The sequence below is a fragment of the Dipodomys ordii genome, unplaced genomic scaffold, assembly GCF_000151885.1.
Source record: "Dipodomys ordii isolate 6190 unplaced genomic scaffold, Dord_2.0 Scaffold117, whole genome shotgun sequence".
Classification (NCBI taxonomy): Eukaryota; Metazoa; Chordata; class Mammalia; order Rodentia; family Heteromyidae; genus Dipodomys; species Dipodomys ordii.
Genome location: NW_012267333.1, coordinates 3,589,259 through 3,605,506, shown reverse-complemented (window position 1 = coordinate 3,605,506; position 16,248 = coordinate 3,589,259). Strand labels below are relative to the sequence as shown.

At 49.3% G+C, this 16,248-nt stretch overlaps 1 protein-coding gene across 3 annotated transcripts; it reads right to left on the bottom strand.

The window, feature by feature from the left end:
- Positions 1-557: 557 nt before the first annotated feature.
- Ube2l6 (ubiquitin-conjugating enzyme E2L 6) lies at positions 558-7,321 on the bottom strand. Of its 3 annotated transcripts, none has more exons than XR_001175564.1 (5): positions 7,240-7,321; positions 4,673-4,768; positions 2,879-3,065; positions 1,077-1,298; positions 558-862 (listed from the first exon to the last, which is right to left on the bottom strand). XR_001175564.1 is itself a non-coding variant. In XM_013029080.1 (5 exons), exons 1-4 carry the CDS (start codon positions 7,264-7,266, stop codon positions 1,147-1,149), a joined length of 462 nt encoding a protein of 153 aa, XP_012884534.1. In that variant the 5' UTR covers positions 7,267-7,321; the 3' UTR covers positions 558-862; positions 1,142-1,146. The 3 variants fall into 3 exon arrangements, 1 of the variants encoding a protein (XP_012884534.1); XR_001175565.1 differs by having other exon boundaries at positions 1,089-1,298; XM_013029080.1 differs by having other exon boundaries at positions 1,142-1,298.
- Between the last annotated feature and the right edge of the window lie 8,927 nt (positions 7,322-16,248).

The following is a 16,248-nucleotide window of genomic DNA, read 5'->3' as shown; positions in this document are numbered from 1 at the left end:
ACTTGAGCCACAGCTCCACTTCTGGCTTTTGGTTGGTTAATTGGAGATAAGAGTCTCACAAACGTTCCTGGGTGGGCTGGCTTCAAACCAGGATCCTCAGATCTCAGCCTCCTGAGTAGCTGAGATTACAGGCCTGAGCCATCAGTGCCCAGCTCTGCCCCACCTTTTGTCTCTGTCAAGCTAGAAGTTTTCCAGTGACTTCCAGGAGCTACCAGAACATTCAGTGAACTCCTATCCAGGTCTGGCTGTAGTTTGGCTTGTTTTTCTCATTCCCTTGCCCATCATTATAAAGCCCTGATGGGTTATAATTTCCTGCTAACGATCCAGCCTTGCTTTGTCTACCACCTTATCTGGTGGTTGATAAAAGCAATTCATGATAAACTATAACATACAGATGACCAAAAGGCTGTGGAGGACTATGCCAAGTGTCAGAGTGGACACGGACGCCCACTGATGTACTCAGCACCTCATCTGTAAAGTGGGGATGTTACTGTGGGGGACCTTTCCAAGGGCCGTCTGCTCACAGACAATTTAGTCTTCTGCTGGGCATAGAATATACTGAGAGTCAAGATCACACGTTTTGTTAGCTGGCTGTGGAATTCCCAGCCCATCATCAACAAAGACTCCGCCGATGTCCAGAATTCATCTCTGGCTTTCAAGAACAGGCAAGTGCATGAAACCCTCACCCCCCTGGACCAGAAGCCAGAGGGCACAGCAAGTCGCCAGGACTGGAGTCAGAATTGTCTTGTGATCCATGTGAAAAAGAAAAGGTTTAGATCCTGAATCTGTGCCCGCCTGGGAATTACGGTGATTTCCATGTGTCCTGCATCCTGCCCACATCCCCCTCTTCTGTCTCTGGACCCTAGTGGGGAGAGGGAGATTCTGGTTTCTTCCAAGTATATCTGGCCTGCTGTTCTACAAACTAAACTCCCATGGCTGTGGGAGTAGGCAGGGCATACCAGTGGTCAGGTGACCTGGGGAAGGAGCACAGCCACACCCAAGCCTGTAGACCCTCCCACACCCCATGGCCAGGTAGCCCAGGGGAGACTGTGAATGGGCCACCAAGGAGCGCTGACCCCAGTCCTCACAGAACATCATACCATCCACCAGGCAGAGGAGGCAGGACAGAGCGGCTCAGCACCAGAATCAGGAGGGCCGGCTCTCTCCGAATTGGAGGGTGAACTCCTCAGCCTTCCTCTTGAACACCTCAGGGCTCTGAGCCAGCAGGTCAGCGAGTTCTATCCTCACAGGCTCCCTCAGGTCTGGATTGTTCACCAGCACGTTGAGGGTCTCCAAGACTGGGGACAGAGGACAGAGCAGGACGTGAGGACAAAGCAGGCGGGGGGGGGGGGGGGGGAGGGCTGCCCATCCCTACTCCCCATTCCCAGCTCCCCACACTCTCCCACTCTTCCAGGGACCTCCACAGGATTCATGCCTTTCCTAGGATGACTCTGTAACCAAATCAGGACCTTGTGCTGAGACCCAGAAGCTCAACTGAAACAACTGTCCTTATGCTTCAGAGAGGCTTTTTGTTTGTTTGTTTGTTTTACTGGTACTGGTCCTTGAACATACTCAAGGACCACTTGAGTTGTTTCTTTTGTGCCAGTCCTGGGGCATGAACTCAGGGCCTGGGTACTATCCCTAAGGTTTTTTTTTTTTTTTTTCTCAAGTCTAACACTCTATCACCTGAGCCATGGTTCCACTTCTGCCTTTTTTGGTATTTAATTGGAGATAAGAATCTCATGGAGTTTCCTTCCCAGACTAGCGTCAAACCACAATCCTCAGATCTCAGCCTCCTGAGTAGCTAGGATTACAGGCTTGAGCCATGGGCACCCAGCCCGGGCAGGCTTTTTTTTTTTGGGGGGGGGTCTGGTTGGGGCCTGAACTCTGGGCCTGGGCACTGCACTGTCCCTCAGCTCTTCAGCTCAAGGCTAGCGCTCTAACACTTGAGCCACAGCGCCACTTCTGGCTTTTTTCTTTTTGCTTATGTGATGCTAAGGAATCGAACCCATGACCTCAGGCATGCAAGGCAAGTGCTCTACCACTGAGCCACCTTCCCAGCCCCCCGGGCAGGCTTTTTGATGATATTTTGGAGATGGAGACTCATAAACTACTTTCCTATCCCAGGCTAGCTTTGAACCATAATCCTTAGATCTCAGCCTCCTGAGTAGCCAAGGTTATAGGCATGAACCATTAGCGGTGGCCAGCTTACAGGTGGGTTTTTCAGGCCTCATCTCCAGTTCTACAAGAACCAGTATGGTTTTCCATGGCATATTAATATTGTAAATAACATTTTCCTGGACACAGTATCTCACTATATATCCCAGGCTAGCCTTGAATTCAGGATACTCCAGGTTAGCCTCCCAAGAGCTGAGATCACAGGCATATACTACCACATTTGACTCTTTTGGGAACTCTTCTTCCCAAAAGACTGAACAGCACTACTAACCTGTACAGACAGAGCACAGCTGTGGAATCGGCCAAGCTCCGCCCCTGAATAGCTGTGGAACTAAACGATCGCTTCATCATCTCCCCAGGTCTCAGTGTCCTCATCTATTCCACAGAGCTGAAGATAGCATCACCCTTGGAGCCAGCCCTCTGCTCCCAGGCCTTTCCCTCTGAAGCCAGGCTGCTGCCTCTCTCTCCCACGAAGCCTGCCTATGTTCTTCTGTCACATCTGTCCAGATGCAGGGACAGAGGCAGGAGCAGATCGCCCATCCAGGAGCTCAGGGAGCATGGCTTCGATGCACCAGTAGCTTTCACTAAGACTCACCTTTTAATCTCCTCTCTGTTATATCCTATAGGTCCACTAACCCCACTCCCATCCAGGAACCCCACCTAGCATCTGTCCCTGCTCCAGGCAAGGCCAGGCCCCCACCTTGGCAGATCTTGGTGTGAGGCTTCCAGTTCACAGTGCTGATGAGGGGCAGGCAAACCTGCCCATTCTCGTCCACGTTGGGGTGGTAGATCTTGGTGGTGAACTTGATGGTGGGGGGCTTCAGCGGATACTCCCTGGGGAAGTCGATGCGCAGACGGAAGGCCCTGAGGTGGTAGGGAGGTTGGTCCTGTGAGGAGAGAGACATGGTTGAGCTCTGTCCTGAGGCACAGTTGCTCTGGAAAGTCATCTTTCTTCCAGAGCTTTGGTCTGGCCTTCCTGCCCCTGCCTGCCACAGGGTCCCAGGCCTCCATGGCTCGATTCCCAAGAAGATCAAAGGCTGGGAAAAGGGGGGCACCCACATGCATTGGGCAGTGGGGCAGGGGTTAGTGGAAGGGTTAAATTGGACTAGATGAGCTCTTAGGATCATCTCAGCCCTAAAGTCTTTCTGAAATTATGGCAGGAGGAGGACAGACTATCTTGTTTTGTTCTGGTATGTATATGTGAATAATGGAGTATTAGCCTTTGAAAAAGAATGAAATTAACTTGATGCAGGTGGCTCACGCCTGAAATCCTAGCTACTCAGGAGGCTGAGATCTGAGGACTGTGGTTCGAAGTCAGCCCAGGCAGAAAAGTCCCCGTGAGACTCTTATCTCCAATTAACCACTCAAAAAATGGAAGTGGTGTTGTGGCTCATGTGGCAGAGTGATAGCCTTGAGCAGAAAGAGGTTCAGGGACAGTGCCCAGGCCCTGAGTTCAAGCCCTGCAACCAACAAAAACAAATGAACAAAAAACAGCAGTGAATAGAGGGGAGGAAATGACAGCAGTGGAAATAAATTATCTGTATTATCCTATGTCACACTAATTTTGTCAAATAAGATAAAATGAAATGTATTTCAGGTTTAGGGGATAGATTCAACCAACTCTGGGAATTGGAAGTTTAGGCCTACTCTTTCTTTCTTTTTCCAGTCATGGGGCTTGAACTCTGGGCCTGGGCGCTGTCCCTCAGCTCTTCAGCTCAAGTCAAGCACTCTACTACTTGAGCCACAGCACCACTTCCAGTTTTCTGTTTCTGTGGTGCTGAAGAACCTAACCCAGGGCCTCATGCATGCAAGTACTCTACCACTGAGCCACCTTCCCAGCCTCAGTCCTACTCTTAGCAAAAGTCAAAGAAAGCTTTATCAAAGAGGGTCTCGCTATGTTCTCAGCTTACCCTCCTCCTCCTGGACTCAAGTGATCTTCCTGTGCCTCCCCTTCCCCATAGGCACATCACTCTGCCTATGGGAGCACTCTGGGAGCACATCACTCTGCCTATGGGAGCACTCTGTGAGCACATCACTCTGCCCATGGGAGCACTCTGGGAGCACAGCACTCTGCCTATGGGAGCACTCTGTGAGCACATCACTCTGCCTATGGGAGCACTCTGTGAGCACAGCACTCTGCCTATGGGAGCACAGCACTCTGCCTATGGGAGCACAGCACTCTGCCTATGGGAGCACTCTGGGAGCACAGCACTCTGCCCATGGGAGCACTCTGGGAGCACAGCACTCTGCCTATGGGAGCACTCTGGGAGCACAGCACTCTGCCCATGGGAGACTCTGAGAGCACACCACTCTGCCTATGGGAGCACTCTGGGAGCACAGCACTCTGCCTACAGCAGCATAGCACTGAGGGAGCCCATCATCATGCCTGTTTTTTTCTCCACCACCACCAAGCTCCGGTGAAAGGGCTAAGGCAGAGGAAATTCTTGCCTAGTTCCTAATTCTCCCCAAGCCACAATCCCCCAAGGACACTCACGGGCAAGAGGAGCGCATGCCACACCAGGACATTGGCATCATCGCAGGACAGGTGTCGGAGATACGGGGGAAGCGCCTCCTGAAGATCCTCCAGCTCCTGTAGGGGGCACAATAGATGGTGAGGGGGTGATGTAGTCATGGGTGGATGCTTGCTGGGGAAGGAGCGCAGAGGGCCTTCACAGACATACACACAGTGAGATGGGTTCTTCAGAGTGGATAGAAGCAAAGAGGCACCAAGGTGAGCTCAGATAGGTTCTCAGTGATTACAGGAAAAGGGTTCCATGGGCAAGAGCATTTGAGAAGAAAAACCGGCTTTCTTCACTGCAGGACTTCCCAGAGGTTTGTGGTATTTATTTATTGACTCATTCATTTACTTCATTCCGTCTTTCAGTGTTAGAGATGGAACCGGCACACTATGCAAGTGCTCTACCCCTGAACTTCATCTCTGGCCCTCCCAGGGCCTTTGATATACTATGGTGCATCGTGATGCTCCAAGATGTGAACCCACCACAAGTAGTATGGCTTAAAGGTAACTGACCAGAAGAGCACCAGTGGCTCATGCCTGTAATCCTAGCAACTCAGAAGAGATCTGAAGATCTCAGTTCAAAAACAACCCAAGCAGGAAAGTCCCTGAGACTCTTATCTCTAACCCTCAAAAAGCCAGAAGTAGAGCTGTGGCAAGTGGTAGAGGACCCGCCTTGAGAAAAAAAAAAAAAAAAAAAGCTAAGGAACAATGCCCAGAGAGGCCCTGAATTCAAGCCCCAGAATGGGCACACAACCAAATTTTCTGGCCCCAAATGTCAGATTGATGAGGTGGAAAACCTCTGTGTAAACAAAGACAGAAAGTTTCCTAACTCTGTCTGTAGTTGTATTTGAGGAGGGGCCCTTTACAATGTGGGCCACCTGAACTTTCTTCTTCTTCCCCAACATATAAACCCCCCACACCTCCTCTATCTCCCAGCCTGGATTCCAACTCTGCTCACCACAAACTGTTTCTATTGCCTTCTGCCCCTAGTCCATGAACCCTGCTATTTCTGCCTCCCTAAGCTGGTGGTGTCTGCTACTGGAAGTCCTGGTTTCAATATTAGTATTGTTGTGGCTCTGGCAAGAATGAAGCCCAGGGCTTAATGAAGATAATCTGAACGGACTCTTTATTAGAACTGGGAGCACTTGGTATTCTTTCTCCTCTAATTTCTGCCAAAACTTTCGCAAGGTCTGGGGATGTAGAAACAGAAACCGGGATGGAGCTCCTTCCCAAGGCTGCTAGGAAGTCACCTGACCTAGAGAAATGGAAAATGAAAGAGACTGAGCTCAGATCCCAGCTGACTGACGCCTTACTGGCTGCCCCTAGTCGGCTGAGTTCTCTCAGAGCCTCAACTTCCTCATCTGTAAAATGGGAGATACTTATCTCACCAGGTGGTGGTGAGAACTAGAGGAAATCGCTCATGTAAACTGCCCGACACTTAAAGGTGCCAAAGCAATGATCGCCAGTCCCTTCTCTTTTTCACATGCTAGGAAAAGACCTTCTGCACCAATGTTGCCCCAGCCTCCAGATTTCAGTTCTGAGCTGGGCCTCAGGGAACATCTCAGCCCGCCCCTCTCCCTTCCTTTTCAGAGGCAAATAGCTGCATTCTCCCCCCCCCCCTTCTCCGTTGTGCAGATTCAAGAAACACTTTTGAGACTCAAAGCCTGGTGGGGGCAAGCAGGGGTACCAGCTCCATCTCAGGAGGATTGTCTCCCTCCCCAATCCATCTCTGATCCTGCCGGCTACACCTCCTCGTCTTCCAAACACCCTGGGTCTTCCCACTTCCTGGGGGCAAATGGCCACCTCCACCTTCCCAGATCTTATTTCAAATCCTGCCCCCATAGGAATGAAAGCCCGATCGGGACTTCCATTTTTGTCTATCTCTGTCCCCCCCCCCCCACACCTCCAACACACACACACACACACACACACATCTCCTGGCAAAAGGGCCACCTTGAAGTAAGCATTCATTCAACGTAGATAAGGAATGCAAGTCACCGACTGCAGGAAGCCTTCCGGGCCTTGCCCTACACAGTTTCTAAAACAAAAAGAAAAAAACCCCAAGGCATCTTACTCCCAGGCTCCCCACACACAGCCCCCCTTCTTCCAGAAGCGGGGAGGAGGCTCTAGTGATAACAAATTTGGGGATGGAAGAGGGTCCCCAGGCTATTCCAAGATAAAGGCCTTGTCCCGGTACCTTGGTACATAACCCCGCTCCCCATACGGTGGAGCCGAACGCCGGGCACCAAGCAGACACCAGAGAACCAGCCCTTCCGCTCCTGTCACCCCAAATTTCGGGCAGAAGTGAAACTGAAACTAGTTTTTTTGGGGGGTTGGCTGTGGTCATTCTTGCCCCTAGCATAGCGGCGGGTGGAGCTGCTGCTGCTCTCACTCTATGCCCCTCCCTCTCTGCACCCCCAAACCCCAGTTCGGGGCGTTCCTCCTCCCCTGAGGACAGGGCAGGGGTGCCCAGACACACACATGCGCTGCGACAGCCCCGGAGGGGGTGCCCCGAGAAAGGGGGTCGTGCAACGCGCGGTTACCTTCGCCACTCGCTTGCTGGACGTCATCACGGACGGAGGACCGGGCACCAGCGACCACCCGGCACTACGGCACTCCAGGCCACGCCCCCGAGGCCACGCCCTCCGGTGCTCCGCCCACTCCGCGTTGCACCACGCCCACACCGGGCGCCTTCCTCTAAACCACGCCTCCCTTGGCCACGCCCCGTCCGCGCTGCACCTGCGCCGACTCAGCCTTCGGGCGGAGCGCTGGCGGCCTGGAGGCCAGGGTCTCAGACCCTGAGGCCTGGCGCTCTTTGTCGGGGGTGACTGGGTCTTGGAGGGCCTGATCCCTATGTCCCTCGGAGGGGAGGGGTGTTCCCTGTCCCGGGCTGGGGTCTGCACCTCCGAGCTCAGTCCCCGCGGGTGGCCACGCTGGGCGCTCTCCGGTCGGTGTCACAGCTGGGATGCTTGCGGTGCGCGCGCAGCTCCGGGACCCCGCCATCGGAGCGGCCCCTCCTCCAGCCAGATGCCCTGGCCCACTGGGCAGGCCCCCGGCCGCTGGCGGGCCCCGTGTCCCATTCCCCGGACCCCTCCTGTAGCGGTTGGGGCTCCTTTGTGCTGTCCAGCATCGCCTGGAGGAACCGGATGCCTGGTGCAGGACACCCCAAGAGGGCGCTGTTGGACCCCATTCGCTCAACTTTTGGGGGTTCAGTGAGCCTACTGCATAGCGAGCTGTAAAACATTTCGAGAGATTCGTTCATTTTACCACCGCTTTATTACAGCCTGCGGCCCCACTACGCACCTCCATACACAGCCAGGAGCTGTGCCGGAACGGAGATTCCTTCCTCCCAGTGCGGACAGCTCGGGAGGAATTTCCATGCAATGATGACATTAGGATCCAATTTTCTCTCCTCCTCCTCCTTTCAGATCAGAAATAAGTGGTTTTTGTTTTGTTTTGTTTGCGGGTCTTGGGGCTTGAACTCAGGGCCCTGGGCGCTGTCCCTGAGCTGCTTTTGCTCAAGGCTAGTACTCTACCCCTTGAGCCACACAGCTCCACTTCTAGCTTGGGTGGTTAATTGGAGTGAAGAGTCTCCAGGACTTTCCTGCTTAGACTGGCTTCAAACCATGATCCTCAGCTCTTAGCCACCCGAGTAGCTAAGCTTACAGGCATGAGCCACCTGCCCTTAGCCCAAATCAGTATATTTTGAATTGGAGTTCTTACCCAATACTTCACAGTGTTTGGGAACCAAATGACTTCTCTGCTTCGTTTAGTGCACTTTACCTGGACACTCTCTAATCTGCCAGTAATGAACAGCTTCTGTCTGCAATCCCTTAACATAGATATTAATGAACTCATCTGTGGTCAACCATGTCCATTAACAAGCATTTCCTACTGCGATCTAAGCTCTGCCTTTAGAGCACACCATGGTGAGAAAGTAGGGTCCTGTCCCTCCCCCCTCACTCCCAGGAGCCCTCAGACTCTTGAAATAGAGGGAGAGAATTCAGCCTCTGCATGTGTAATGATGGCTTGGAAACTCCCCTGGTACCATGGAAACATGGAGAAAAGCCACTTGATCCTGATGCACAGAGGGTCAGAGGTTTCTGGAAGGCAGAGAATCCCCAAGTAACGTAGCACATGATGCATGAGCTGAGCGTGAGAGGATGTTTCAAGAAGAGGGAACAGCATGTCCAAAGGCAAGATGGCCCAGCATGAGGAGGCAGAATGCTTGCTAGTGTGGAGCCCAGGTCTTTGCCCCTTGGTCTCCCTCCCTTCCTTGCATCTCCAAAGTGAACTCACAGTCCTGGATGGATCCTAACCCCACACAGAGTGGGGAGGCCCAGGTGCCTGGCTTTCTTGACCTTCTACAGGGAAGACTTTGTGTGTCAGAACCAGCCCTGGGGAGCGTTCTATTTCACATCTGCCTATATGGGTAATGGGCTTGAAAGCCCACTTCCTAAGTGTATTGCAGAGCCAGCCCCCAGAAGTGGAGAAACTCTGAAATATATAAATCCAAGATATAAACATCTGGGCAGCAGGGGCTCACACCTGTAATTCTAGCTGCTTAGGAGGCTGAAAACAGGAGGATCGAAGTTGGAGGCTAATCTGAACAGAGAAGTTCATGATGAGGGGCTGGGAAGGTGGCTCAGTGGTAGAGCGCTTGCCTTGCATGCCTGAGGCCCTGGGTTCGATTCCTCAGCACCACATAAAGCAAAAAGAAAAAAGCTGGAAGTGGCACTGTGGCTCAAGTGGTAGAGCACTAGCCTTGAGCTCAAGAGCTGAGGGATAGCGCCCAGGCCCAGAGTTCAAGCCCCACGACCGGACTCAAAAAAAAAAAAAAAAGAGAGAAGTTCATGATGAGACAGACCTCTTTCTCAACCCATAGCTGTATGCAATGGCCCACACCTGTCACCCTAGACTATGAAGAAGGCTGAGAGTGGGAGGATCATGACACCAGGGCAGTCTGGACAGAAAAATCCACGAGACTATTCTCCCTGGATGGGAAGATGTATGCAGTGTTTCAGAACTGTTAGCTAGGCACAAACCCAGGCAGGAAGGAAGACCCTAATAACCAGTGCAAGCTGGGTGCCAGTGACTCATGCCTGTAATCCTAGCTACTCAAGAGGCTGAGATCTCAGGATTACAATTCAGAACCAACCTGAGCAGAAAAATCTGTGAGAGTCTTATCTCCAATTAACTACCAAAAGCAGGAAGTGGGGCTACAGCCCAAATGGTAGAGCTGGGCCAGCCTAGACCAAAATAGTTTAGAGACATAGTGCCCAGGCTTTGAGTTCAAGCCCTGACTCAAAATAAACAGCGCAAGTGGGACACGGTGGCTCAGGTCTGTAATCCTAGTTATTTGGAAAGCAGTGAAAAGGAGATTTCAGGTCTTGGCGAGGCCAGTCATAATAGTTCTTGAGACCCCATCTTGATCAATAGCTGGGCCCACTGTTAACACATAGCTGCAAAAGAAGCACAAAAGCTTGAGTGCAATGTCGCACGCCTGTTACCCCCTGTAGCACGAGGAAGCACAGGTAGGATCACAACCCAGGATGGCCTCGGCATAAAGGGAGACCTTACCTCAAAAATAACCAATGTTGGGCACCAGTGGCTCACACCTGTAATGCTAACTAGTGAGGAGGCTGAGATCTGAGGATCCTGTTCAAAGCCATCTCAGCAAGAAAAGTCTGAATGACTCTTATCTCCAATTAACCACAAAAAGCTGGAAGTGGAGCTGTGACACTAATCTCTATTTTTTATAAGGAGGGGGAGGTTTAACTATTGATTTTAGCAGGCAAAATTCACTCGAGTTTTTGTTGTGTTTCTATTATAGTCATATGCATTCTAGAGCTGTGCTCTGATTTTCATGGGTACTTTGTCCTTGATGGGTCCCTTCCTCCATTAAAAATTCCTTACTTAATATTTTATGATTAGGACAGTATCAATAAGAATATATTTCTAGCCAGGCGCCAGTGGCTCACGCCTGTAATCCTAGCTACTCAGGAGGCTGAGATCTGAGGATTGCAGTTCAAAGCCAGCCCAGGCAGGAATGTCCCTGAGACTTTTATCTCTAATTATCCACCAGAAAATCAGAAGAGATGACGTGCGTGGCTTAAGTGGTAGAGCACTGGCCTTGAGCTGAAGAACTCAGGGACAGTGTCCAGGCCCAGATCTCAAGCCCCAGGATGGACCAAAAAAAAAAAAAGTTCTGACTATATGCATTAGTTTATACTCACTATTAGAATATTTATTTTTTCTTTTCTAATTGAATGTGTGTCTGTCTATCTGTCTATGTGTGTCTGTGTGTGTGCCAGTTCTGGAGCTTGAACTCAGGCCCTGGACACTGTCCCTAAGCTTTTTTGCTCAATGCTAGCACTGTATCACTTGAGTCACAGCTTCATTTCTGGCCTTTTGGTAGTTTATCAGAGGTAAGAGTCTCACATATTTTCCTGCCCAGGCTGAATCATGACTGTCAAATCTCAGCCTCCTGAGTAGAGAGATTACAGTTGTGAGCCACTGACACCCAGCTCTTCAGTGTGTGTGTGTGTGTGTGTGTGTGTGTGTGTGTGTGTTTGCTGGTACTAGGCCTAGGCACTCTTCTTTAGCTTTTTCATTCAAGGCTGGCAGTCTATTACTTGAGCCATACATACCTCTACTTCCAATTTTTTAGTGATTACTTGGAAATAAGAGCCCCACAGACTTTTCCTGCCTGGGCTGGCTTTGAACTTTGATACTCCATGAGAGCTAGGATTACAGGCTGTGAGCCACTGGTGTCAGGCTCTTCCCCCACACCCTTAATTTTAAAAGAAATTAAAACAATTTTCTGAGGTCCCTGAAAATACCATGGGCTCTAGGCTCTGGGCTTGGTTGGCCCAGACTCATTCTATTTGTGGTGAGGGTTATTGATTCTCCATTTATAGAGAAGATGTCAAGTGCCCTGTCCTTAGTATTCCAGTGAACAAAAGGAGTCCATTAAACCATATGATAGTAAATAACAGTATATGAAAGAACACCATAAGAAAGTAAATAATAAAGAAGAGCCTGAGGTCTAGAGATCTAACTCCTCATGGAGCCGGAACTAAGATTCCGCCAGTCATGGTGCCTTTTAGGACATTCTGTGATGAAGCAACTCAGCTGGGCCAGCACATTCCCCTGAATGAGATGATTCCTCCTCAAGTGGCCTTGGCCCTTCTCCACGGGGATACGGGAAGTTCCTGAGTTACCCCACAGCCTCTCTTGACAAGTCCTGGGGCCCTGCAGAGGCGCCTGGAAGGAAACTACTTTTTGGCTTCCTTCAGAAATATTGCTGCCTGAGGGAAGGGATAGTAGAAGACAAACAAAGGAGTGGGTAACAATGTTCCACAAGAAATGTACTCATAGCTGGGTGCTGGTGGCTCACGCCTATAATCCTAGCTACTCAGGAGGCTGAGGTCTGAAGATCTCAGTTCAAAGCCAGCCCAGGCAGGAAAGTCCATGAGACTCTTACCTCCAGTAAAACACCAGAAAACCAGAAGTGGTGCTGTGGCTCAAGTAGTAGAGCACTCACCTTGAGCTGAAGAGCTGAGGGACAGCACCCATGACTGACAGAAAGAAAGAAAAAGAAAGATAGAAAAAAAAGAAAGAAAGATTGCTTTCCAAACCATCGGGAAGGTCAACCAAAGAAGAAGAAAGTCTTTTAAAATCAGGCAGCCAGGGCTGGGAAGTTGGCTCAGTGGTAGAGCGCTTGTTTTGTATGCCTGAGGCCCTGGGTTCGATTCCTCAGCACCACATAAGCAAAAAGAAAAAAGCCGGAAGTGAGCGCTAGCCTTGAGCTGAAGAGCTGAGGGACAGCGCCCAGGCCCAGACTTCAGGCCCCACAACCGGACCCAAAATAAATAAATAAAATAAAATAAATCAGGCTGCCATATCTTATTAGGGGGTGGGGTGAGGGGAAGAGAAGAAGCTTTGAAGTAGACTGAATTCCTAGCTACTGAAGAGGCTGAGATCTGAGGATTTTGGTAAAGGCACAAAAGTCTATGAGACTCTTATCTCCAATTAACCAGGGGGAAAAAGAAGCCAGAAGTGGAAATGTAGTTCGTGTCAAGGGAGAATGTAATGCCGTGAATTCAAGCCCCATTCCCCTTTTCTCCCGCAAACTCCCCCCCAAAAAATGTATTATATATAGTTAGGCTAGTTTGAAAGCAGCTAGACCTCATTCCACAGCTAGATCTCTGGCCCCATTTATTATTTATTTGTAAAACTGATTGCTTCCCATTAATACATAGGTAAAACATAGACAACTCATATGAGAGGCTTAAATGTTGGATTTGCTAAAGAGACAGTTTCGTTCATAAGGAAGAATGACTGGATGTTATCCGGGAGGGATGGCCCAATACAGAACATACGCGAGCCCTTAAATATTCATCTGCTCTTGCTATGGCTGGAATTTGGGGGTAGTCTCGCCTTCTCCCTTTCTGCCCCATTTCCCTGTAATAATCTTGTGTTATTACAAAATAACTCAACTCAATTATTCTTATCAGCTACTTAGAGGAGGTAACAGGCACCACCAGCCTCCTGAAGACTTCCGCCAGAAGACATCATAGGGATGGATGTGTAAGAGAAAGAAATTGTTAGAAGGCACAGTTGGACAATTTAATCTGTGTCCTTGATGGCCAATATCAACTGACCTCACCCACTCAGTTGCTTAACAAGTATCTACTGAGTTTCTGCTGTGTGTTGACAAGAAGTTACACTGACCAGAAAGGGTGTCTAAATCTCCCACAAGGCAGACAAGAATTCTGAGCCTGGATCACAACAAAGGAAATCTCCATTAGTGCCTCCCCCTTCCCTGTACCCTCAGCCATAACAAAAGTCAGCAGGTGACACTAATGTGTGATTCAACACCTTAATCTATAGTTATTTTATTTGTGGAACCTGACAAGCTGGTTCTAAATATACATGGAAATGCAGGGCTCAAGATTTACAGAACATAGCTGAACCCCAAGTGGCTCACACCTGTAATCCCAGTTACTCAGAGTCAGCCTGGACAGAAAAGTTTGTGAAGTTCTTATCTCCAATTAACTGGTAAACAGCAGTAAATGGAGCTGTGGCTCAAGTGGTAAAGTGTTAGCCTTGGACAAATTAACCAAAGAAGAGCATGAGGCCCTGAGTTCAAGTCCCAGCGCCAGCACACACACACACACACACACACACACACACACACACACACACTTGCAGAAAGTGAGCTGGAGATGTAGCTCAGGAGTAAACCCAGAATGAGATTCTGGATTCCATCCTTAGGATGTCTTCAAGAAACGTAAGAAGGAAGAAGAAGAGGAGGAGAAAGAAGAGGAAGATGGAGGAGAGTAGATACATAGAAAAAAGGTCTACCAAATATCAAAACTTATAAATGGTGCTGTCAAAATTTGATATTCAGCCACACACAAATATGAAGTTGTCCCCTTAAAAAGAATGAAGTGAGCTAGGTCCCATGGCTCATTCCTGTAATCCTAGCTACTCAGGGAACTAAGATCTGAGGATTGCAGTTCAAAGCCAGCCCAGGCAGGAAAGTCTACGAGACTCTTATCTCCAATTAATCACAGAAAAAGAAGTGGCGCTGTGGCTCAGGTGGTAGACTAGTAGCTCAGAGTTCAAGCCCCAGGACCAGCAAAAAATAAATAAATAAAATAAAAAGCAGTCAAGTGGATTGTAACCCAAAACCGTAAGTAAAGTAGATGGTAATATGGGAGAATATATTCTTCATTATAGATGGAAAAGTGATAAATGAACATATATATATATATATATATATATATAAATTCTCATACTAACCATCCAGAGAAAGAGCTATGCATTTAACCATGTTGCAGTGAATATTCTTTTGTTCTCAAAAACTAGTATCAATAGAATGAAAATGGAAGCCACAGGATAGTGATAGAGTCATTTCTCTGAGCTTCTGTGTGTGTCTGTGTGTGTGTGTGTCTCTCTCTCTCTGTGTTTGTATGTCTGTGTGTCAGTACTTAGGCTTGAACTCAGAGCCTGGGTGCTGTCCCTTAGCTTTTTTGCTCAAGGCTGGTGCTCTACCACTTGAGCCAGAGCGCCTCCTCTGGCTTATTTGGTGGTTCATTGGAGATGAAGAGTCTTGCACAGTTTTCTGGATGGATTCCATAAGAAAAAGCAGTCTTAGGGGCTGGGAAGGTGGCTCAGTGGTAGTTTATTCTTTTAACTTTGACAGAAGATTCCCATTTCTCACGTGGCTGGCTGGTCACACACAATACAGATAATAGTTACCGCTGAAGTAAAAAAGCAAAGGATTCCAGGAAATGCCAATACTATATGCAAAACAGAAGCACTTGACTTTGACAGTAAAGACTGCTTTTTCTTTTTCTTTTTTTGGTCCAGTCGTGGGGTCTGAACTCTGGGCCTGGGCACTGTCCCTCAGCTTTTCAGCTCAAGGCTAGCACTCTACCACTTGAGCCACAGCGCCACTTCCGGCTTTTTTCTTTTTGCTTATGTAGTACTGAGGAATCTAACCCAGGGCTTCATGCCTGCTAGGCAAACACACTCTACTGCTAAGCCGCATTCCCAGCCCTAAACTTAATAAGATTAAAGAATAGCCTCCTTGCAGTTGCTGGTGGCTCTCACCTGTAATCCTAGCTACTCAGGAGGCTGAGATCTGAAGATCACGGTTCAAAGCCAGCCTAGGCAGGAAAGTCCATGAGACTCTTATTTCCATTAGTTCACTAGAAAACCGGAAGTGGCGCTGTAGCTCAATTGGTAGAGTGCTCACCTTGAGCTGAAGAGAGCAAGGACAGCGCCCAAGCTCAGAGTTCAAGCCCCAATGTGAGCCTAACTCCTGGACAAGGAGGGATGGTTTGGATTGGGATAAAAGCCTAAGAAACTGCCCTGCCCTGTGTGCCTGCCTAGCTCTGGGTAGAGTAACAGTATTGCATCTTTTTCGCAAAAGTAAATTGCCTTCATGAAATCTCCTGTATCTCTTATATGTCTATTCCTTTCTGACATCAGAGAGTCATTGTGTGTTTCCAACACTTCAAATCTTTTTTTGGGGGGGTCTGGTCGTGGGGCCTGAACTCTGGGCCTGGGCGCTGTCCCTCAGCTCTTCAGCTCAAGGCTAGCACTCTACCACTTGAACCACAGCACCACTTCCGGCTTTTTTCTTTTTGCTTATGTGGTGCTGAGGAATCGAACCCAGGGCCTTAGGCATGCAAGGCAAGCGCTCTACCACTGAGCCACCTTCCTAGCCCCAGCACTTCAAATCTTGATCCTCAGATCTCAGCCTTCTGAGTATCTAGGATTAGAGGCATAAGCCACCGGCGCCTGGCCTTCATTTAAAACAACAACAAAAACCCCACAAAAACCCTCATTAAAGATAGCATTAATATTAGTGCCACTTACAGAAGTGTCATGAGAAGCTGGACATAAACATGTAGAAGGCACTCAGTGAATGTTGGGGTCTTCCCCCACCCCTGCTTTTGGTTTGGCTCATCTACCTCCCAGAATCCATGGCTCAGACTTCCTCTGAATCCCCCAAGTGATAGATCTACTTGAAAAAG